Source organism: Geotrypetes seraphini, chromosome 1, assembly GCF_902459505.1.
Source record: "Geotrypetes seraphini chromosome 1, aGeoSer1.1, whole genome shotgun sequence".
Taxonomy (NCBI): Eukaryota; Metazoa; Chordata; class Amphibia; order Gymnophiona; family Dermophiidae; genus Geotrypetes; species Geotrypetes seraphini.
Genome location: NC_047084.1, coordinates 76323147 through 76346677, shown reverse-complemented (window position 1 = coordinate 76346677; position 23531 = coordinate 76323147). Strand labels below are relative to the sequence as shown.

Sequence of the window (23531 nt, the reverse complement as noted above, 5' to 3'; positions counted from 1 at the left end):
CAAACTATGCACCATCGCCGTACATGAAGAAGGACACGGTACTACTCGAAAGGGTCCAGAGAAAAGCGACTAAGATGGTTAAGGAGTTGGAGGAGCTGCTGTACAGCGAAAGATTAGAGAAAATGGGCCTTTTCTCCCTCAAAAAGAGCAGATTGAGAGGGGACATGATCAAAACATTCAAGGTAATGAAGAGGGTAGACTTAGTGGATAAGGACAGGTTGTTTACCCTCTCCAAGGTAGAGAGAATGAGAGGGCATTCTCTAAAGTTGAAAGGGGATAGATTCCGTACAAACGTAAGGAAGTTTTTCTTTACCCAGAGAGTGGTGGAAAAATGGAACGCCCTCCCGGAGGCTGTCATAGGGGAAAACACCCTCCAGGGATACAAGACAAAGTTAGACAAGTTCCTACTGAACAAGGACGTACGCTGGTAGGGCTAGTCTCAGTTAGGGCGCTGGTCTTTGACCAAAAGGGCCACCACGTGAGCGGACTGCTGAGCACGATGGACCACTGGTCTGATCCAGCAGTGGCATCTCTTATGTTCTTATCACTTTGGGGTGCCATTTTGCAGAATAGCATGTAGCCTTAATATTGGGATATATACACATAAATGCCAGTATTCAGGATATTTACCCATTCTATAAATGGCATTTTGAGTTACGTGTGTAAATTTTGCATTTGCTCCTTATTCATATGCAACTTAATTGAATAATGAGCAAATTAGTGCTGATAACTGGCTTTTAATGAGCAATTAGCATTAATTGGTTTTAATATGAATTTATGAGCATAAATTCAGGCATAGGATCAGCGCCTAAAATTTGCATGTGATGCCAAAAAGGAGGTGCGGAAATGGGAGATGGGCAGATTGGGAGTATTCCTCAAAGTTATTTATTAGGATATATTTACCGCCTTTTTGAAGGAATTCACTCAAGGCGGTGTACAGCATGAATAAGTCAGACATAAGCAATAGACAATTACAGCAGTAAAAATATTCAAATTACAATCAAAGTATGGCATAGTATGCCACATTACGGTGTCGACACAATACATGGTGAAACATTTTAATACTCCACTCCTATGAAGAAGTCTATACTCAAACACTCGCACTCCACTTTTATAGTTTATCTATACTTGGAGCTTGATATTCGTTCAGGAAAAGGCCTCAGAAATAAGGAGTATTTCGCTTATAATTTCAGTGGTAATCATTACCAGCATAGGTGTATTCCAAACACGTACCTTGGTTAGGACCACGGCGGAACGCGACCTAGAGGTGATCATTAGTGAGGACATGAAGGTTGCCAATCAAGTGGAGAAGGCTTCCTCCAGGGCAAGACAAATGATGGGGTGTATCCGCAGAGGTTTCGTCAGCAGGAGACCTGAAGTTATGATGCCGTTGTACAGAGCCATGGTGAGGCCTCACTTGGAGTACTGTGTTCAGTTTTGGAGACCACACTACCGAAAGGACGTGCTCAGGATCGAGTCGGTTCAGCTCAGTTCTTGGGGCTCAAGGATCTCACGTATGAAGAAAGATTAAAAAAATTGCGGCTGTACTCACTTGAGGAAAGAAGAGAACGGGGAGATATGATTGAAACGTATAAGTACATCACGGGACGCATCGAGTCAGAAGATGATATCTTCTGGCTCATGGGACCCTCAACCACCAGAGGGCATCCGCTGAAGATCAGGGGAGGGAAGTTTCATGGCGACTCCAGGAAGTACTTCTTCACCGAAAGAGTAGTGGATCATTGGAACAGACTCCCACTCCAGGTGATAAAGGCCAGCAGCGTGATGGATTTTAAGAGAAAATGGGATACTCACGTGGGATCTTTAAGGGAGTAAATTCAGGGGAGGGGATACTTGGAATGGGCAGACTTGGTGGGCTATAGCCCTTTTCTGCTGCTTTTTTCTATGTTTCTATGTACTCCGTACTGCAATCACTGGCCAAAAACCTGTTCTTTTATTTTGTTTTTGGCCAATGATTGCAGTACGGAGTACGTGTTTGGAATACACCTACGCTGGTAATGATTACCACTGAAATTATAAGCGGAGTACTCCTTATTTCTGAGGCCTTTTCCTGAACGAATATCAAGCTCCAAGTATAGATAAACTATAAAAGTGGAGTGTGAGTGTTTGAGTATAGATTTCTTCATAGGAGTGGAGATTTGACTTCTGTGATACATTAAATATTTATACCACTCAGTTAGGATTGTTTATAGTTTGGAAACATTATAATACCCAGCAGCCCGGTCTCGACCCGGTCTGGTTTCCTTCCGAGTTTGTATCAGCCTAGAGAAGAGACCCCCCCCCCCTCCTGAAGAAAGACACGAAACTCAAGTCGAGGGGCTTGGTTTCTCACTATGATTCCTGGTTGATTACACGCATGAGCACTTTTAAGGCACTAGCATTTTTATCCATTTAATCTATGGTTGCCGAGTCACCTGATAAGAAGCCTCCCACCAACAACTTCAGATAAGTTACCATTTGATGTTGTTACAAGTAATTGAATAATGGTAACCAAGGGAGGAAGGGACTGTAAAGATTGTGATGATGGTCCCTCCTGCAACCTTAGTTGAGTGATTACACTGAACACAATAGGTTGTAGGGCACTTTACACTAGGTTACAATAGGTTGTAGGGCACTTTACAATAGGTTGTAGGGCACTTTACACAGCCATAAGGGTTCAATCATTATTCACTTATTTGTACATTTTTATCTTTTTATCTCTGTTATGAGTGTTTAAAGGATTTTGAACTGTGATAATGGATTGTAATTTGAAACATTTTAATAGACAGCATAGGGCATAGCAAAGATGGAGCATATAGACAAATAAGATAGAATAGCAGGAGGGGACTAATTTAAAGAAGTTGCATAGAAAAAATATGTTGTACATATACTGAAAACCTCACTGGCTGAGTATGCCTCGAGGACTGAGGGGTCCTTTTACTAAGGCGCTCGAAACTGATTTAGCATGCGTTAAAGATTAGTGCTCACTAAATGCTAATGTGCCCATTGAATATAATGGACGCATTAGCATTTAGCACGCACTAAATCGGTTAGCGTACCTTAGTAAAAGGACCCCTGTCGGTCAAAACGGTTAAAAAAATTTCTAACATGCATCAATACATTATTATTTATTATGATTTATTTACCACCTTTTAGAAGGAATTCACTTAAGGCAGTGTACAGCAAGAATAAGTCAAACAGAGGTAAGCTACATTACAATAGCAATAAAACATTTTAATAGCATAGGGTGTAAGCAAAGATGAAACATATACCCCCCTTGTACGAAGCTGCATTAGGTATTAGCTCTGACACTCATAGAATTCTTATGAGCATCGAAGCTAATACTGCCGCGGCCGGCGATAAGTCCTAGGGTAGGATAAACATGTCCTGCTATAGTTTGTGCAGTGAACTCTCTGACTGAGCCTGTGTATTGGTGCCCTCCCCTAGCTATAGTAAGCTTTAAGCTTACTGAGCATGTGCAACATGCCCTACTCCTCGAGTCCCTCCTCTCCTCCTGTCAGTTTTGTCTCTAGTACTAGGAGAAGTGGAGACGAGGGGATGGCGGGCGGGCAAGTGTGGCTGCATTACCCTGCTGTCTACAGAGAACATCTGTTACAGGTAAGCAACTTTGGTTTCTCCGAAGACAAGCAGGGTCACTAGTACCTGGCCAAAACCCCAAGGAGACTGAAGCTGAAAAAGTATACGGGCAGTGGAAACAGTCTATATTGCAAAGAGGTTTCGTAAAACAGATTGACCAAAGCGAACATCTTAAGCTAAATTTTGGTCTAAGCAGTCGTGCTTTGTGAAAGTATGTACGGACGACCAGAAAGCTGCTTTACAAATATCCTGGATTGGGATGGACTTCAAGTTGGCTATGGAAACCTCTGTAGTGCAAAGTTTATGTGCTCCAATTGAACTAGGGGGCTGAAGATGAGCTCTTGTGTAGCAAAAATGTATACAGCATGAAATCCATGAAGAAATGGCTCTCTTTGACACTGGTTGGCCACAGGTAGCTGGATTGTAGGAAATGAACAACTGAGTCGATTTTCGGAGATGAGAAGCTGCCTTGAGGTAATAAGAAGTGCCTTTCTGCAATCCAAGGAATGAAGGTGCTCCTCTGCCTCAGATGAGTGTGGAGGTGGAAAAAATGATGGTAACATAATGGTTTGGTTAAGGTGAAAGTCTGAAACCACCTTGGGAAGGAACTTAGGTTGAGTTCGTAACTGTACCTTGCTTGGAAAAAATTGTAAGTAAGGATAACAGGTGACTAACGGTTGAAGCTCATTAACTCTTCTAGCTGATGTGAGTGCTATGAGAAAAGCTGTTTTCCAGGACAGGAAGGTTCAAAAGAGGTTGTCATCAATTGTTCAGAACTACATTGAGGTCCCAGGATGGAGATGGAGGTCTGAGATTGACAAGAACACCACCTGTGCATCTGTCTGCTTCACCTTCTCTCCCAGAGCCATGAAGTCACTTTTGATACGTTCAGAGGGATACCTAGCAATATCATTTGTGTCAACATGGATGAGTTGCATTGGACAATAGTCATTAGGCTTGATGAGTCTCGACAAGCTCTCTCTATCGAATTCAGTCTTTAAGGGGCCTATATAATGAAGAGCACTGAAATGCACATTACCATTACAATTTTACATCCAGTAAATTAACCTTTTGATTCACTAAACTGTGGTACCTGAGTATTGCAGTTTAATGAATTCTGTGGTAATTGTCATTTCTGCAAACAGACCTTCACACATTCCCAACATCAACAATGTGGCATCCCCTTATTTCAGGGAACCATGTTTTATAGGAATTGCAATGCCCACATAACATTTTTCTTAAGGCCTTAAAGCAGATTCTAGTTTCTAGTTTTATTAAAATTTTGATGTATCGCAATATCATAAATTCAAAGCGATTTACAATTAAAAACGGGGTCTCAATTATTAACTACAACAAATACGTGGACATTACAGACTTATATGTAAGGGAAGTGGGAAGAACTACAATAAGCATAGTAAAGAAAAGATGAAAGGTAAGTATAATGGCAGGGTCGGAATTTTAAAAATAATAAAAAAGGAAACTAACCCCCTCTTTTACTAAGGTGCGCTGATTAGCGTGCGCCAATCGAATTAATACACGCTAAACGCCAACACGTTGAAAGAATATTGTTATATTAATCTAATTATTTATAACATTTCATATGCAGATCAAGACTTTCTCTCAGCTAGTCATAAAGCTTCTTTCATCAATACATATGAACATACAGTAGACTCTCAGTTAACCTGCACCCATGGATGAAAGACCACAAACTAAAACTGAACCCATACAAAACAAAATTCATACTTCTCGAAAAATAAAAAATAAAACCCCAACCATAACAAACCTAGTAATAAACTCAATCACATACCCCATTCAACCCATTCAAAACTTCTGGGAATGACGATAGACAGATGCTGCACCATGCAACCATAAATCAACAAAACAATACAGAAATCATTCACGGTCATGAGAAACCTACGGCAAGTTCGAAAATTCTTCGACAGAAAGCAATTCCAGCTCATGGTCCAGTCCCTAGTCCTAGGTCTCCTTGACTACTACAACATCCTTTATCTCCCCTGCCCCGCAATATGATAAAACAACTACAAATAGTACAAAACACAGCCCTGAGACTAATCTATTCACTAAGAAAACACGACCACAACTCCGAGGCATACCTTGACTCACACTGGCTCCCAATTCAAGCAAGAATACTATTTAAATTCTACTGTCTACTATTTAAATCCATAAATGGTGACAGCCCAGCCTACTTGAACAACTGCCTAATCCAAACTACCACAACCAGACACAGGAGAACAAACATACCCTACAATCAGAGACATCAAATAGAAAAAACTGTACGATGGCCTTCTAGCCACAGAGGCAGCAAAACTAGACCACCAACTCTCCATTCTACTAATCACGACCCCAGACTACAAAACTTTCAGAAAAGAAATTAAAACCTTACTATTCAAGAAATTCATGAAGACTAACTAACACCGAATGAAACATTTCAATCCTCTGAAGCAACCCGCTCTACTCTATAACACCTCTGGACATGTCCAGAAATCCTCTTCTGTAATCCACCTTGAACCACAAGATAATGGCGGAATAAAAATCACTAATGCAATGTAACAGATACCGGATAAATGTAGTTTCTGGTTGCTTGAGATTTACTATTTAAAATAGCCCTAACTAATACTATACCCCATACTATGCCATACCATAAACTGTTACAGACAAACTACCGGACATATGGTAGGCAAAGCGTGGGTGTACTCGGGTGTGGGGTGCCAAGTTTACACTTAAAGTTCCCAAAGAAAATTATTTTATTTTCAATTTAATTTAAAGTATTACAGTATTTCTTTGATTTTTTTTTTTTTTGCTGGTTGCTTGAGCTTCAGTTAGCAGAGAGTCTAATGAATATCTACCTATAGATAAACAAATATAGATACTTCATGATGCCAATATACAAAACTTCTACATTTTTTTATAGGAGTATTCAAGTAAAATAACTCTTGGAAAGATATAAAAACATCAACATTTTAGCATGTAGTGTATTTTTTTCACCCAGCATCCCTTCTGCAAAAAGAATTTACAGCAGGGAAGTGCTTTTGTCAGTGCACTTGGCTCACCAGTGTGCCTTAAAAAAATTAGTGTGTACTAAATTGATGTACAGTAATATGCATTAACCGTTATATTTATGTATATTAAGCCAGTGATTCTAAACTCAGTCCTCGGGGCACTCCCAGCCAGTTGGGTTTTCAGTATATCCACAATGAATGTGCAAGAGAGAGATCTGCATGCATTACCTTCATTACAGTATATGCAAATCTCTCTCATACATATTCATTGCGGATGTACTGAAAACCTGACTGGCTGAGTGTGCCTCGAGGACTGAGCTAAGAAGCGCTGCATTAAGTCAGTCAATGCGGTTGAAAAAATGTCTAACACACATCAAATACATTATTATTTATTAGGATTTATTTACCACCTGTTCGAGGGAATTCACTCAAGGAAGTATACAGCAAGAATAAGTCACAAAGAAGCAATAGACAATTGCAGCAGTAAAAGTATTCAAATAACAAATGCAAAGCTCCATTAGGAATAAAACATTTTAATAGTAAAGGGCAAGGGTGTCAAAGTTCCTCCTCGAGGGCCGCAATCCAGTCAGTTTTTCAGGATTTCCCCAATGAATATGCATGAGATCTATTAGCATACAATGAAAGCAGTGTATGCAAATAGATCTCATGCATATTCATTGGGGAAATCCTGAAAACCCGACTGGATTGCGGCCCTCGAGGAGGGACTTTGACATCCCTGGTATAGAGTGTAAGCAAAGATGAAACATATAGATAGATAAGATAGAGTAACAGGAGTAAAAAAAAAAAGGGGACTAATTTAAAGAAAGTTGCACATGAGGTCAGACAGGTGCTTAAATATTATCTTAGCTAGGATAGTAACATAGTAGATAATGGCAGATAAAGGCTCGAATGGTCCATCCAACCTGATTCAATTTTAAATTTTTTTTCTTTTCTTCTTAGCTATTTCTGGGCAAGAATCCAAAGCTCTGCCCGGTACTATGCTTAGGTTCCAACTACTGAAGTCTACGTCAAAGTTCACTCCAGCCCATCTACACCATCCCAGCCATTGAAGCCCTCCACAGCCCATCTTCCACCAAACAGCCATAACGTGTGTGTGTGTAGAGATCATGTTTTTCAAGAACTCTGGCCCATTTTCTTTAAGGGCTTTGATGATCAGACATACACATTATAAGAAACAAACTGAAAAAAAATACACAAATAAATAATAAACTGCTTTTATGAAGCCTAACTGACTATATACAGCCATGTCAGGTTTTATTTCTTTATAATAGTTTTATTAGACTCTTAGGGCCTGATTTTGTATAGGACGCCCGGTCTCAGCAGCCACCTAAGTGGCTTTTGAGAATCGCATACGGGCATCCTATGTAGAATCGCGTCTGTCCTAACGGACAAACACCTAACCCCTTATAACCACCCCGATTCTCTAATCGGCGTCCATGTCACAGGCGCTGGTTAGAGAATCGCATTGCCACTGAGCTAATTATGGCAAGGGAATCTCCCTGCCGCATTCAGTTTAGTGGGCACAGCAGGGAGCCCATTCCTCCCCCCGCCGCAAAGTCAGCCGGCAGGAGGGAAGCCTAGTCCCTCTTGCTGGAACCCTTGAAGCCCCCCTCTCAACTATCCACAGCAGGAGGTGTGCTCAATTCTTCCTGCTGCAACAATGAACCCTCCTAACACAGTCCAAAGCAGGAGGGATGCCCACTACCTCCTGCCACCACACCCTGAGGCATCCCTCAGCAGGAGGGATGCCAATTCCCTCCTGCCGCTGACCCCATCATCCTCCAAACCCCACCAAACACTTCCTCGACTCCACCTCAACACCCCAACATCCCCATGACACTCCCTGACTCCACCCTGACATCCTCCAAGATCCTCCTGACAATCCCTGATTCCACTCAGACAACTCCCTGACACCCCCCAAATGCCCCCTGTACCTTTATTTTATGGCCAGTAAGAGGGATGTCCACTCCTTACTGCCGGCAGGCCCACCACTGCAAAATGGCAGGCCTTTCCCTTCCCAGTGCATTCTAGGATGCACTGGGGAGGGGCCTAAGGCCTTGATTGGCTCAGATGCCTAAGGTCCTTCCCATGGGAGGGACTTTAGGTATCTGGCCAATCGGAGTTTAAGTGGCTTGATTATGACTTCTCCTTCTTACCAGGCTTTTAGAAGATCATTGAAAACTTATCTGTTCAATAAACGTGCATAAAGACATGTATCAATTTTAATGAAAATTGTGATTTTTATCAATTATGCATTTTGATATATCATCACTGTGTTCTCACAGTTTCTTTTGTGAACCACTAAAGTTATTATGATTATTATTATTGCGGGACGGCATAACTGCTGGCTCATCGCCAACTCCGCCTCTTGTACCACACCTAATCTGTCCACACATGGCCAGTCAGAGCCAATATTCAGTTGGACAGCCCAGTTAAATGCTGCTGAATATCAGTGGTTAGGTGGCTACAAGTGATTTAAGTGGGACAGATTCTCTCTTGCCTGCTAAAATTACTTTAAATATTAGGCTGAATAGTTAATAGATTAATATACATAGATACAGATATATGGGTCATATTCAGAAGAACTTATCCAGAAAGAGCACCTGCTATCCAGATTAATGCCAGGAGCTATGTGATGGTTTTCATTGGTCCAATCCAAATAGTGCCTCTGAAAATCAGTTGGACTATTTTGGTGCTAACCAGATAATGCTAGGACAGTCTTAAGAAAAGCAAACCACGTCAGCTACCAAATCAATCCTGCTGACTAGGGTCCTACCCAGATTTTCAGCAGCATTACCTGGATAATGCTGGTCAAAGTCTCCACAGACCACCCTTCCACTATATGGATAGCACTGGAACTGTCTGTGGGTAGAGTGAGGGCAGTCCTATCTGGTTATTGGACTAAATATCACTGATATTAAGATAATGCTGGTGGTCAGGGCTGGCCATTATCCGAATATTGGCCTTGAATATGCAGATTTAATTCAACTTTGATGGCTGGCATTAAAAAATACAAAACCAAAAACACTGACTACCCCGGCTGAATATCAGCCTTTAAAATTATTACGTTATTCTGTCAAAATTGAAGGGATTTTTTTTATAGTTTCACTTTTTCATTGGACTTTCCTCTTCTTTTCTCTCTCTCCAAAGCAAATGAAGAAACACCCTTGTCGACAATGCGATAAATCCTTCAGTTCCTCCCATAGTCTTTGTCGTCATAATCGTATCAAGCACAAGGGCATTCGGAAAGTGTATACATGCTCGTAAGTGGAAAAACACAGATTAATGAACAGATTAACATTTGTTTGCTAACCAGTTTGGAAAGCTAATTAATTAAATGTAATTTATAGCATCACATTTTGGATAATCCTGATTTGGGGGTAGATAGTTTATCTTCCCTTTATTTTTTAAGTGTTTGAAAATATTTAGATATGGTATGAGAATTGGAGGATATACATGATATTATTCCTGCAATAATATCACGTTGCACATGAGAAAAAATAAAATCCATCTCAGAAATAATTGAAATACCACTCAAAGGCAAATATAATTTATTTATAAATGATATGGAAATTGGAACGATGAGTGAGGTGATTAAATTTGCAGATGACACTAAATTGTTCAAAGTTGTTAAAACGCAAGCAGATTGTGAAAAATTGCAGGCAAACCTTAGGAAATTGGAAGACTGGGAGTCCAAGTGGTAGATGAAATTTAATGTGGACAAATGCAAAGTGATGCACATTGGGAAGAATAATCCAGATTAGTTACTGGATGCTAGGGTCCACCTTGGAGGGTAACGCCCAAGAAAAGTATCTGGGTATCATTGTAGACAATACAATGAAACCTTCCACCGAATATGTGACGGCGGCCAAAAAAGCTAACAAGATGCTAGGAATTATTAAAAAAGGGATGGTTAACAAGACTAAGAATGTAATAATGCCCCTGTATTGCTTCATGGTGTGAGCTCACCTGGAATACTGCATTCAATTCTGGTCTCCTTATCTCAAGAAAGATATAGTGGAACTAGAAAAGGTTCAAAGAAGAGCGACTGAGATGCTAAAGGGGATGGATCTCTTCTCATTTGAGGAAAGACTAAAAAGGTTAGGGCTCTTCAGCTTGGAAAAGAGATGGCTGAGGGGAAATATGATTGAAGTCCACAAAATCCTATGAGGCAGAGATATGATTAATTACTACCGATGGGGCACTCCTGCCATGGACAGTTGGGGGGGGGTTTGGGGGTTCTGGCAGGAGAGAGTGGGAGATATGAGGGGAGTCTACAAAAATGGGTACAAGTGGATTGATTTTTCACTCCATCAAAAATTAAGAACATAAGAATTGACGCTGCTAGGTCAGACCAGTGGTCCATCGTGCCCAGCAGTCTGCTCACGCAACGGCCCTTAGGTCAAAGACCAGTGCCCTAACTGAGACTAGCTTTACCTGCGTACATTCTGGTTCAACAAGAACTTGTCTAACTTTGTCTTGAATCCCTGGAGGGTGTTTTCCCCTATGACAGACTCTGGAAGAGCGTTCCAGTTTTCCACCACTTTCTGGGTGGTATGTACGAAATCTATCCCCTTTTAACTTTAGAGAGTGCCCTCTCGTTCTCTCTGCTTTAGAGAGATTATCTTTATGATCATCAAGTGGACTTTTAGGCATTATTGAGGTACCAAATAAAACAATCCCATATGATGATGGAATAGGAACTCTTAAGAATTGTTATAATTTTGCTCCATATCAATTTCCAAAAAGCCTGGATCAGCGGGCAATGAAATAATAGATGATCTAAAGTACCTGGTTCAAATTGACAATGCCTCACCAGAGTTCAAAATATTCTATACAGTAAAAAGTGCAAAGTTTGCCTCATAGCAGCTGAGGCTGTATATTTCACTCTGCGATTCCATATTCTGGACCACTGAGACACAGGGATGTTATGTTGTATTTCCATACTCCAAATATCACAGAGACTTGTCCTAGATTTTTTAGGCATTTACTCAGATATTAACTTATACTACTTAGAAGCCTGATGTCCTTGAAAGTCCACTTGAAAACATAAAAAGGGAAAACTCTATTGGCTTGTAAGAGTACGCCACTCAGGAACCCCTTTTTGAATAGCTTGTTTCAATTGCAACCATTTAAAAGATTGAGTCTTTGATAAATCAAATGACTGTTGCAACTGAAGCAGGGAAGCCAATTTGTATTGAAAAATTATATCATCCAACGTTCTAATTCCAGCCTGTAGCCACTGTTTCCATATAATTTTTGAACCATCTATCAATAAATACCTAGATGGTTTACAATACTAATTATAGTAAAATATAACATTTGTAAATTAAAATGAATAAGGGTTGATGAGACAAAAGAACTTAACTGAAACGAGAGGGAAGAGGGGGGAGAGAGTAAAAATACATCGAGATGAAAAGAAAAAAAGGAGGAAAGAGGTAGTGGAGAATACGATAGGGAGAGGGTCACTTCAGAGAAGTGTTTGCTATTCTCTGCCAAGGCGGATTATGTTTGCAGTGTGTAAGGTCTCCTCTCAAGTTTCTTAGGCGTCCTTGAAGAGGAAGGTTTTTAGTTTGGATTTATCCAGGGAGGGTTCTGATCTAATGTCTGACGGGAGAGCGTTCCATAAGGAGGGGGCAGTGACCGAGAAAATGGTTTTATTGGTTGTGTCATAGAAGATTTCCCGTATGGACGGAATTGCTAACAAGTTTTGATTGTTGGATCAAAGTGCCCAGGAAGAGGTATAAGGAATCAGATATTTGTCATTGAAAGCGGGGGTATTAGTGTTTGGTTTTGAAAGTAAGTAGAGGATTTTGTATGTTGTGCAATATGTGACACTTATTTGATGATTGTAGTTTGTAAGCTTGACAGTAGTTTTTGGATTCTATATATGGTGCTGAAATTGTGGCATGGATCCAAGATGCTCATGCAACTACATTGGTTAATGAGCCATTAACTATCAATTAATTGTCCTTAACAATCAATTATTGAAGGTAATTTGCACTAAGTTTGGTTTGTGCATGCATCTGCTTGCACAATATTCTATAACACCTGGTGCCTGAATCCCATAGTGCGCAACTCAAAAGAAAGCAGGGTCACAGGAGGGGCATGGACGAGTTGAGGCATTCTGAAAATGTGTGTGTGGTGTTATAGAATAGCACCATTTATGTGCCAAAATGCCATGAGTTCAGCGTCAGCATTTACACCAGGTTTCAGCTGGTGTAAATACCGACGCTCAACTTTAGGCGTGGAAATCGGCTCCAAGCACTATTCCGTAAAGAGCGCTCATCCCGGAATGCCCTTTATAGAACAGTGCTTAGCAGCAATTTTTGAATTCTATTTCGAGAATTCCAAAGGCATTTCACGTTTGTGTAAAAGTGCTGATCAATTTCGGCAAATGCTTAAAACATATTTATTTGTACACTTACTTTGATTAATCATCAAGACATTTTTATAAACTATTGCCTGAATCTTACTGATTGACATTTATTTGTGTAGGTTAATTTTAATAGCCGATTATAGGTTTGTGAGTGATTTTTATGTATGTGATTTGTAACTTGTCTAGGTAATAGGCGTGAGATAAATTTTTAAAATAAATAATTGATTGCCTTGAATACAAGTGCTAGTACTATAAATTGCACACAATATTTGATAAGAAACCAATACAATTCATGCAAAATTGATGTAATATGGTCAGATTTTTAAGTCCACTTAGCAACAGAGAGGTTGCATTTTGTGCTATTTGTAAGGTTCATTGACTTTTGTTAAACCTAATTTGCATAATTGATTCTGGGTTGTAATTCAGTCAGAAGAGGATTTGCCTTAGCCCTTCCCTCTCTAAACTAAGGGCTCCTTTTACTAAGCTGCGATAGCGGTTTTAGCGCGCGCTTAGTGCACGATGAATTGCCCCGTGCGCTAAATGCTAACACCAGCATTCAGCTGTCGTTAGTTCTAGCCGCTTAGCGCGGGTTTAGCGCATGTGGCAGTTCAGGATGCGCTAAAAACACTATCGCAGTTTAGTAAAATGAGCCCTAAGCATCATCCATTTTCCACCCAAGCTATGCCCTTACAGCCATCACCCTGCAGGCCTCAGGAGAAGGAACCAGCAGTCCCCTTCTTAGAGAATGGTTGCCAGGAACCATGACCCCTCATGGGAGTTCATTTTTATACTCTTTTGGACTTGGTTTCTCTCTGGGAAAATGATGCTTTTCACGCCTCTTGTTCTGACCTCTTGACCTGAGCATTTCCAGAAATATCCTTTAGATATTACATCAGGGGAAATTCCAGAACCTTCAGGACAGGGGAAGTGACATTCCAGGACCTCATCAGAAGTGACATTCCTCCCTAAAACCTGCTGCATTGTGATGTCACAGGAAGTGACATCATAACTCTGCCTGGGCCACCCCTCCCCCTTTCCAAGATGTGGCAAGTATAGGTTGCACAAATGAAAGATGGTAGTGCCCATAGCTTCACTTCCTGTTTTACACTATTCGCCACCACACTCTCCCTCACACTGACTCTCAATGTCCTACATTTAAAACCACTCTTCCCAGTCATACTTAAATCTTATTTTCTCATGACAGATCTGAAACCATTTAAAATAATTTAAAATACTGTTCAGGCAAGGTATAAAATATATTTTTCCTTGGTTCTGAAAGGTGCCCTATCAGACAAGTAAAAAGCCAAAACAAATAGTATAAATTGTATTTTTTCTTTATTCCCAAAAGGCACCCTAATGAATGAATGAAGGGCTTAAGCTGAGAGAGGGAAGGGAGGAGAGGAGAGGGGAAACCTTTGCGATGGCTTATTTTCTTTTAATTCTGAATGCACAGCAAGGGGTACAGGGAGGTTTTGGCTTTTTCAAACCTCTTAAAACTCAGCTCTGCTTTTTCAGAATTGATGGGTTGCCATAAAGATCTCTTAAGGGAGGAAGAGGGGGCTTCTTAAATACAGACTTTTGCAAACATTTGTGAAGGTCAATAAAAAAAAAAAAGCAATGAGAGGCTAGCAGATCTGACAGAATTAAAGCAATAATGCTGTGCCCATGATTGAAAAAAATTTTTTTTTTGAATGAAAAAGATTAAGGGCAGGGAAAATAAAAGGAACTTGGACCCTCATAGGAGGAGGAGGAGGAGGAAGAGGAGTAGGCTTGCCATTCTGTGTCATTAGCTCATGGTGACCATAAAAACACATTTTAAGGGCAGGGAAATTGGATGAGAGAGGACTCTGAGCTATCTTAAACCTCATGGTGTCTATGTAAGGACTTTGCCATTTGTAAAAATAAACAAAAGCCAGGCTAAACACAGACATTTGCAAATACCTGTGAAGGTCTGTTAAAAAAAACCCAAAAAACAACAACCAACAACAATGAGAGGTTCAATAATATAAGTATCAAGATGCCTAGGCTGTATAAGGACAATCGAATTTTACTAGATACATGGCAGACATTGAAATATATAAATAATTTTGACACCTATTCTAATACTTAAATCCACTTATCAGTTCCTCTGGCTAAACTCCAAGATTCAAATTGGCGGATTTAAGGTCATCTGGAAGTATTGGATGAAGGCAGGTATACACACTTTGGATGTTGTGATATCAGATGGTAAGGTGCTTGAATTTTCACAATTGCAACACAAATTTGGTCTTAATAAATCACAAAGCTACAGATGGTTGCAAATGAAGCAAGCCATTCAGGAGGGGTTCCCTGAATGGAAAAATCTTACAAATCAATATAGCTTTCCAATATTATGTTTTCAGGTGGACTTTCGGGGCACCAGGCCGCTCAGTGGTATCAATTAATATTTGGATTTTTGAATAAGAAACCAAAAACTGGTCTTCGTGACATTTGGAGCATTGAGATTAAGCATCAGATTACTGCGTCTCAATGGCCACGAATTTGGACTTGGAGGATGAAAGGTACGGTGTCAGCATCTATGAGACAAACTTGGTTTTTCTTATTACATAGAGCTTTCTGGTCCCCTGTTCGTTTACATAAATTAGATAGTTCCAAATCTAATAGATGCTGGCATTGTCATCTTGAAGCTGAGACTTTGGATCATTTACTTTACCATTGTCCCTTGATACTACAGTTTTGGAGGTCTATTTGGGACCAAGTAAATAATATGTTAGAGAATCCAAGTAAATAATATGTAAATAATATGTACGATTTTATTTGCTACTCTTATGAGAGCTAAAAGCCAATTATCAATGAGAAATAACAAGATTCTATTAGTAATGACAGGGGTTGCCATGCAGCTTATTTTAAGAAATTGGAAAAACTGGGATAGGTTAAAGTATACATTCTGGTGGGAATCCATGTGTTATACTTATAAAATGGAGCGTTGCATGGCCATACAACAGGGACGATTTAAGAATTTTATGGATGTTTGGGAGCCATTGGCTAAATACTGTAAAGAGAAATAATTAATTTTATTTTATAGACAAGTAAACATACACATCCTGGGGAGGGGGGGGTAAGGGAAGGGTGTGGAATTGGAATTGATCCAGGGATTTTATGAATAGTTTCATGAAGGTTTTGATATATTTGTTTATTAGCTGGGGGGGGATTTCTTTGTGCAGTAATATTTGTAAGTTTGTTGCACTTATTATATAATGTACAAAAATGTGAATCATTTATTGCGCATTTGTAGTTTGAAAATCAATAAAGAATTTAAAAAAAACAACAACAATGAGAGGTTCAAAATTTGTAGAATCAAAAAGCAGTAATGCTGAACCTGTGATTGAAAGAAATAAATAGTTTAGGGGCAGTCTGGCAGAGAAAAGTAAAAGGAACCAGAATGCAATGCTCAGTGACTGCACAAACTGCACATGCTCCTCAGACACTGTAGGGGGCATCTAGCAATGTATGCCACGTACCATCATGTGACTCATCCATGGCAATGAGTAGTGAAAAAAGGAAGTGATGCTGTGAGCGCCACCATCTTGGATTTGTGTGACCCATAGTTGCTGCCACGTTGAAAAGGCTGTGGCCTAGGCAGTCATAGCATCACTTCCTATGACATCACCAAAAGTGGTAGGGTTTAGGAAGGAGTTATGACATCACTTCTGGTGATCTCATCAAAATGTGTAGAGCAGGGAGAGAGGGGTGTGGCTTGGATACAGTGTGGGCATGTCTTGGGTAGAGAGTGGATGGGGCTAAGGCAGAACCTCAGTTCTCATTGGCTGACAACCGGTCATGGCACCTGTCAAAAATCAATGGTGCAAATCAGGTTTGACAAATGAAACTTACTACTCTTATGTTTTCTCCTACAAAAAAACCTGCAAAGATTACCTATATACAGGGAATGAAGAATAGACTCATTTACTCAACTCAAGCAACTTATTATTATATTGATGGTGAGAATGGAAAACACTGCAGCCACCTGCCTAAAGAAACTATCAGAGTGGAGTTACAGGAGTTGCCCCTGCCATCATCAAGAGGGCTACATTTACAGCACTGCTGAGAGGAAAAGGCAAAGGAGGGCATAAGAAACACCCCCTTCCCCAACTAGAGCAAGTAACGATCAAAAGAGCATGCCAGAGAGAACACACAAACACACCCATTTCTAAAGAGGAGCAGAAGTTTCAGAAGGGCCAGGAACAGGAGGAGGCATGTCACAATGAAATCTCCACTCCTACTGTCAGAGGAGATGAGTTGTTAGAAAAGGTTTAAGCCCTGGAAGGATAGAGAGGAGCAAGAGGGAGAAAAATGATGTGAGGGATTTGGTCCTAGAGGAGAGAGAGGACTCTTCTTGAGTAGGAAGAGAGGATTTCACCTGAGTAGGAAAATTTTTAATCTTTAAAGTTTTTTAAAAGGACCCTAGGGGTGATCCATGAAACCACAGACTGATGAGTTTGATGCCAGTGCTAGACAAAGTGGTAGAAGCTATTGACTTAACAAAATAAAAATGTTCAAAAATTAACATAGTATTGTTACTTCTCAAGACAAACGTGATCTTTGAATGATGGTTACACATTTCTTTTTTATATGTAGGCACTGTCCTGATTCAAAACGTACTTTTACTAAAAGGCTGATGTTAGAAAAGCATATTCAGTTAATGCATGGCATTAAAAATCCCGATGTGAAAGAAATGGCAGAATCGGCCTCTGTAAAAGAAGAAACTGTACAGAAGGACAATAAGGTAAAATAATGCATGGTCTAAACAAGGTAGAGCTTAGTGTATTATCATTTATTTGGCAGTGAATATCAGTTGACATATCTACATATTCAAATATTTCAACTTTGTGGAAATCAAACTTTGGTATAACAGATGTAAACCTTTTTCTTCTTCACATTAGGAATAATCCTATAACAGGGCATCTACTATAAATACCACTTGTGCCACAGAATATTATCACACTGTGACAGAGATCAAGCACATATCTAGGTTTTCAGAACTTTTTAGACTCTGACTGGCTCAGTAGCTTCTTAAACAGCTTTTCAATGCAACTAAGCCACTGTCAACCACAAAAGTTTTTGCCTATAAGAAAGAAATTCAGAAACAGATGTGGTTATTATTGTGAACTAGTGTACTCGGGGTGACTTTATAAAAATCCAGTTCTTCTGCCAGAAGTTCACTTTGCTCTAAGGAGACATTCCTATGACCTTTCTGGGATCAACCACTCACTTGCTCTCACTTCTTCACTGGAGAACAAGTATTATAAAGATGTCCATTTAGCCTTATTTGCATATGCAAATGCATGCACCTGGCCTCATTCTTAGGTTCTTGTAGTACTCAATCTAAGGCAGACTAGAGGGAGGGGTTCCTTTTAGATATTCACCTCCATACCCTGGATGACACACACATTTCATAACACTTCTCACCCGTGTCATCCTCCACCCCGGTTGATAACTAAAAGGAAACATTAAAAATAGCATCGTAAGATTCTACCCCATCTCAGCAATAATTCATTTCTACAAATAGTCACTTTCTTTCTGTAAAACGTCTCTTGGTACCTTTGTTCCAGCGTTCTGTCTTGTCAAGTCTTACTTTCTGCTTCCATAACTTCTGTCCTCCAAGTACCTCTTCAATATATCCAGGCAGGCTTCTGTGGGTGTTTTAGGGTGCGATGCATCGCTTGCAGCCATCTATTAGTCGTGCTGAAGCATTCTGAATTAGTTGGAACTAATGTAAACTATTTTTGATTTGACCAGTGTACAGGGCATTATAGTATAGTCGTGAAGTTACCACGGCATGGACCACTGTGGTCAGACTTGTTTTTCAATATATGGAGAGAGATTTTGTAGCTGTCGTACGCGCTAGAGCCAATTTTTGAAGGTTGTTTGAATTTGCAGAATTAGAGTGAGTGATGAAATATTGATTTCTCAGATATTTTTAGACACTAGTCATATCACCTCTTAGGGCTTCTTTTACTAAGGTGCGCTAGCGGTTTTAGTGCGTGCCTAGCGTGCGCTACAATGCCACGCGCACTAGACACTAACGCTTCCATAAAGCTTGCATTAGTATTTTCATCTATCGCGCGGTTTTGCGCACGCTAAAAACACTAGTGCGCCTTAGTGAAAGGAGCCTTTAGTCGTCACCTTATGGAAAACCTACCCTATGGAAAACCTACCCAGATGTCCTAGTACAGTGTATTGCAAACTGTGTATTGCTAATTTAGTAAGCCACCGGCTCGTAAAGTTTGCGAGACACTGTCCTAGTATTCCTTATATTCTAGATCAGTGTTTCTCAACCTCTTCAAGCCAAGTACCCCCTAAGCCTAAAAAATATCAACTGTCCAAGCTCCGCTCCTGACCCACCCCATAATAATAGTACTAATTGTAATGCAATTTCTTCCATCCATTTTTCATATGCACACAATATAATCTTATTAATACATTCTGGTAACAACAAAAATTTTTTAAAAAAACAACAAAGTACACTGTATGCAGAGAAAATGTTAAGTATCATAAAATTTTCCTACCTTTGTTGGCTGGTGATTTCATGAGTCTCTGGTTGCATTTCCTTTTGACTGTGCATCCAATATTTCTTTCTTTCTGCCTCCAGCACGCATCCTCTCCTCCGGACCTCATTCCCTTCCCCAGCTAAAATCTCTCTCTTTGTCCTTCCATGAGTCCAACATTTTTCCCTCTCTCATCCCCCGGATCATGTGCAGCACTTTTCACCACTGCCCACCAGCCCCATGCCCATTTCTCCTTCTATCACTTCTCTCCAGCACTTCCCTTCTCCTTCTATCACCTCTCTCCAGCACCTCTCTCCACACCTACCTCCATCACTATGTCCAATTTCCTTCCCCTTCAATATGTCTCTCTGTTCCCTTTCCACCACCATATCCAACATTTCTGCCTCTCATCCTTCTCTTCCCCATGCATCTCTACCTCTCTCTATGCCCAATTTTCCTCTTTCTTCCTTTCCCCATGTGCCACCTTCTCTTTCCCTCTCACTCACACACTCATGCCCAACAAATGCACTTCTCCCCTTCCTCCTTTCTCCCTTTGTCCCAGAAAGAACGTATCCCCATACTTATATGAGCCACACTCGCTTCTTCTGCCTTCAGCAGCTTGTTGGAGGGACGCACAGGCAGTGATTCACACACTGCACGTGGCTGACCCACAAGCCTTCCCTCCAACGTCAGCTATGATGTCGGAGAGAAGGTTTCCAGGTCAGCTTTGTGCAGCGTGTGAACCGCTGCCGGCAGTGTGTCCCCCCAACAAGCCACTGAAGGCAGAAGGAATGAGGTAACTGGGAACCTCCCCCTCTTCCTCCCCCTCCCGCTGACCTGGAAGGCTTTCCTTTGACATTGGAGGGAAGCCCTGTGTATCAGGAAGGAGGGAGGAGAGGGGGAGGGCGGAAAGGGATCCCTGGCAGTGGCTTCAGCGGGTGGGGCGGGCAGCAAGGAGGGATCCCTGCCAGCGGCAGCATGGCTTCAACAGACGGGCGGGCAGGGAATATTCTCCATGGTGGCCAAGCTGTGCACCCCCAACAAGTGGCCCGCGTACCCACAAGGGTGCACGTACCTTGTGTTGAGAAACACTGTTCTAGATATTGCAGGATGAGATATGGACATTCATAGAATAATTGGTTTGTTTTAATAAACTTATGCAAACATTTTCTTTTCCTTTAGGCACCTAGTCCAAAGCGCAAGATGGAAGAAGCAGTTGTGGAGTTCAGGCCCCCTAAAGGATCTATTACTCAACCACTGAAAAAGTTAAAGATAAATGTGTTTAAAGTTCACAAATGTGCTGTGTGTGGCTTTACTACAGAAAATCTCCTTCAGTTCCATGAACATATCCCTCAGCACAAATCAGATGGTTCTTCATACCAATGTAGGGAATGTGGCCTCTGTTACACCTCCCATGTCTCTCTCTCCAGGCATCTCTTCATAGTGCATAAGCTGAAGGAACCCCAACCTGTATCTAAACAAAATGGATCTGGAGAGAACCATCAACAGGGAAACCATCCCGGCCTTGAGGATGAATCATCTGACAGTATATCATCAGACAGAAAATGTAAAGTCTGTGCAAAAACATTTGAAACTGAAGCTGCCTTAAATACTCATATGAGAACCCACGGCATGGCCTTTATTAAGTCTAAAAGAATGAACTTGTCTGAGAAGTGACCATAAATATTTTTAAGAATCCTTCTTAAAACGATACGACACATGACTTTTTCATTGCCACAAATCCATAATTTAATAACTTCACAGACGCAGGAGCAAAAATGAAGACTTTAATGTTCAGACTGTTGCAATATATTCTCTTTAAATGTATTTTCACCACTTCATCAGAATATGCTCATTAAGTATTACAACAGTATTTCATTTCAAAAGAGATTGTATCTATTTAAGCTAAATAACTTTTATACTGTTTGTTAAGTGTTTGTATTGATGTTTAGTGGGGAAAAAAACCAACAACCAAGTATTATTTTTGTTTTTGGGGGGGTTTGCAATAATGATGGAACAGTTTATTGGGTTCTACTGAGCTGCTTTCCATAACATGTACTTGAAAAGAAGTGTAAGAAAGAAAACGATGCCATTGGAGGTCAGAGATGGTAAGAATCAAAAATTGTTAGAATCTGGAATGTTATGGATAAAAACATGCTATCATATTGGTTGGTTTATGATTATGGTGTTTTTTATATGTTATATAATTTATTACAGAATATACCGAAATGAGTATGTAGCATTAGGTAATTAACCTTTTTCAGAGCACTTGAAGGAACGCAGTTTATCGAACCCCTACCGCCAGAGGTTAGGATTTCAAGACTAGGCATGTTCGTTCTACTGTGGGTCTACAGTATTGGTGCATTACCTCTAGCAAATGCAGCTGCAGTCTTCAGAAACGGATGTACCAGCCTACGAGTACATTCAAAATCAAGCCTTTTGGCCTTAGCACAGAATTGTGTCAAATTAGTTTATTTCAATAATTGCACCTAATATTGCTAGTTATCTTTTTAATAAAATACAGAAAGGGTATAGTACTCCCCTCTCAGATATAGTTCTGAGAGATATAGAATTTTGGTTCCCATTTTATATCTTGTATGTAACCTTAAACCTTCAAGTTTTGTACTTTTTTACGGTTTTCTTTTTGTGTATATATATAGATATACATGCATGACACAATCTAGTGATTGCTCTGTTCCTTAAAAGTCTTGCTGCTGTTGACTGTTGGTATACACTTTGTCCGTTATAACTAAAAAAAAACAACACACTTCATATGTAAATAAATGTGGACCAATTTGCCCTTAAACAATTGATGTGCAATCGTTTATAAATTGCATTTGATAACTTTAGAGTAAAAGAAAATGAATTATTTTGCAACAGTAATGTTCATACGGACTTACACCAAATTAGTGGAACAATGAAATGAACGATCCTTTAAAACTGGTAAGTCAAATCTCAGCTGTTTGCTCATAGCATTATGAAATCTTTCTGTAACACTTATTCTTACTGGGATGCTTCTGCTACATTGCTACTGAGCATCCCTGAACATTTTTAGTTTTTGGTTTTACCAGCTTAAAGGTTCCTGATTATTTTTTTTCCAGATAAAGGCACGCTGATTCTTCAATGTCAACTGCAACCTAAGTTATCAACAGACGCTCTGCACCCTGTAGATCTAGAAGGGGCACCCTCACAAACTCCAAAGGCCTCTTGAAGATAAGTCCCACCACCATTATGTGGATTAACCCTATGAATACCCTAACAACTATATCCCTCTACTACTATTTATTATTTCTATAGCACTACCAGACGCACATAAGGAAAGATTTATAAACTATAACGAGTTTTACCTCATGCAAAGTTATCATTTCTTTAATAATACATTAATTATTTTTTCTGCGGCCCTCCACATACCTACAAATCCAAAATGTGGGTTTGAGTTTGAGGCCGCTGCTTTAGCCTCTCCCTTCCTATAATGTTCAAAACCCTCAATATCCTCCACCTGTGGAACAGGACACAAAGCCCATAATCCTCCTCTTTCAAGCCCTTTTTCCATCCCAACCATAGCCCTCCCTGTCAATTGCCCTTAACTCATCAAAACCAGGATTCCTGTCCTGGCCACTGAGCTGTAAATCTCCAGCCTCCATAGCTCATACTCTACAATATACAATCTATTCCAGCACAGTAAACTCACCACATCCAGCCACTGAATTCCTCTTCAACAGAATAAAAACCCACAATCAAATCAAGCTCCACCTTCAACCTTATCAACCCCAGTCCCCAGCAAAGGGCATATATGGCACTCAAAATTTCACTATTCAACCCACAACCTAAAAAGTAAATTCTTCAGAGTGACCAGTTCCTGGCATTCCAGACATTTTGGTCACACTGAGAAGCTTACCCCTTCACCCTAACCCTTTAATTGGCAGATGGTGAAATGGCTGCTTTACATAACTTGATGTTCACCAAGAGCAACATAAGAGCCATAGA

The 23531-nt window shown here is 40.3% G+C and overlaps 1 protein-coding gene across 5 annotated transcripts in view; it reads left to right on the top strand.

The window, feature by feature from the left end:
- The window catches only part of ZNF532 (zinc finger protein 532), a 149934-nt gene extending 127593 nt beyond the window's left edge, over window positions 1-22341 (top strand). For 4 of the 5 annotated variants that reach the window (XM_033933604.1, XM_033933597.1, XM_033933588.1 and 1 more), the window contains exons 7-9: window positions 9789-9901; window positions 17635-17782; window positions 20727-22341. In XM_033933604.1, the coding sequence (XP_033789495.1) occupies window positions 9789-9901; window positions 17635-17782; window positions 20727-21221 (756 nt within the window). In that variant the 3' untranslated portion in view covers window positions 21222-22341. Of the gene's footprint in view, window positions 1-3156; window positions 3204-9788; window positions 9902-17634; window positions 17783-20726 lie in introns of those variants that run through there. The other variant, XM_033933605.1, reaches the window with a different exon arrangement.
- The last annotated feature ends 1190 nt before the right edge of the window (window positions 22342-23531 follow it).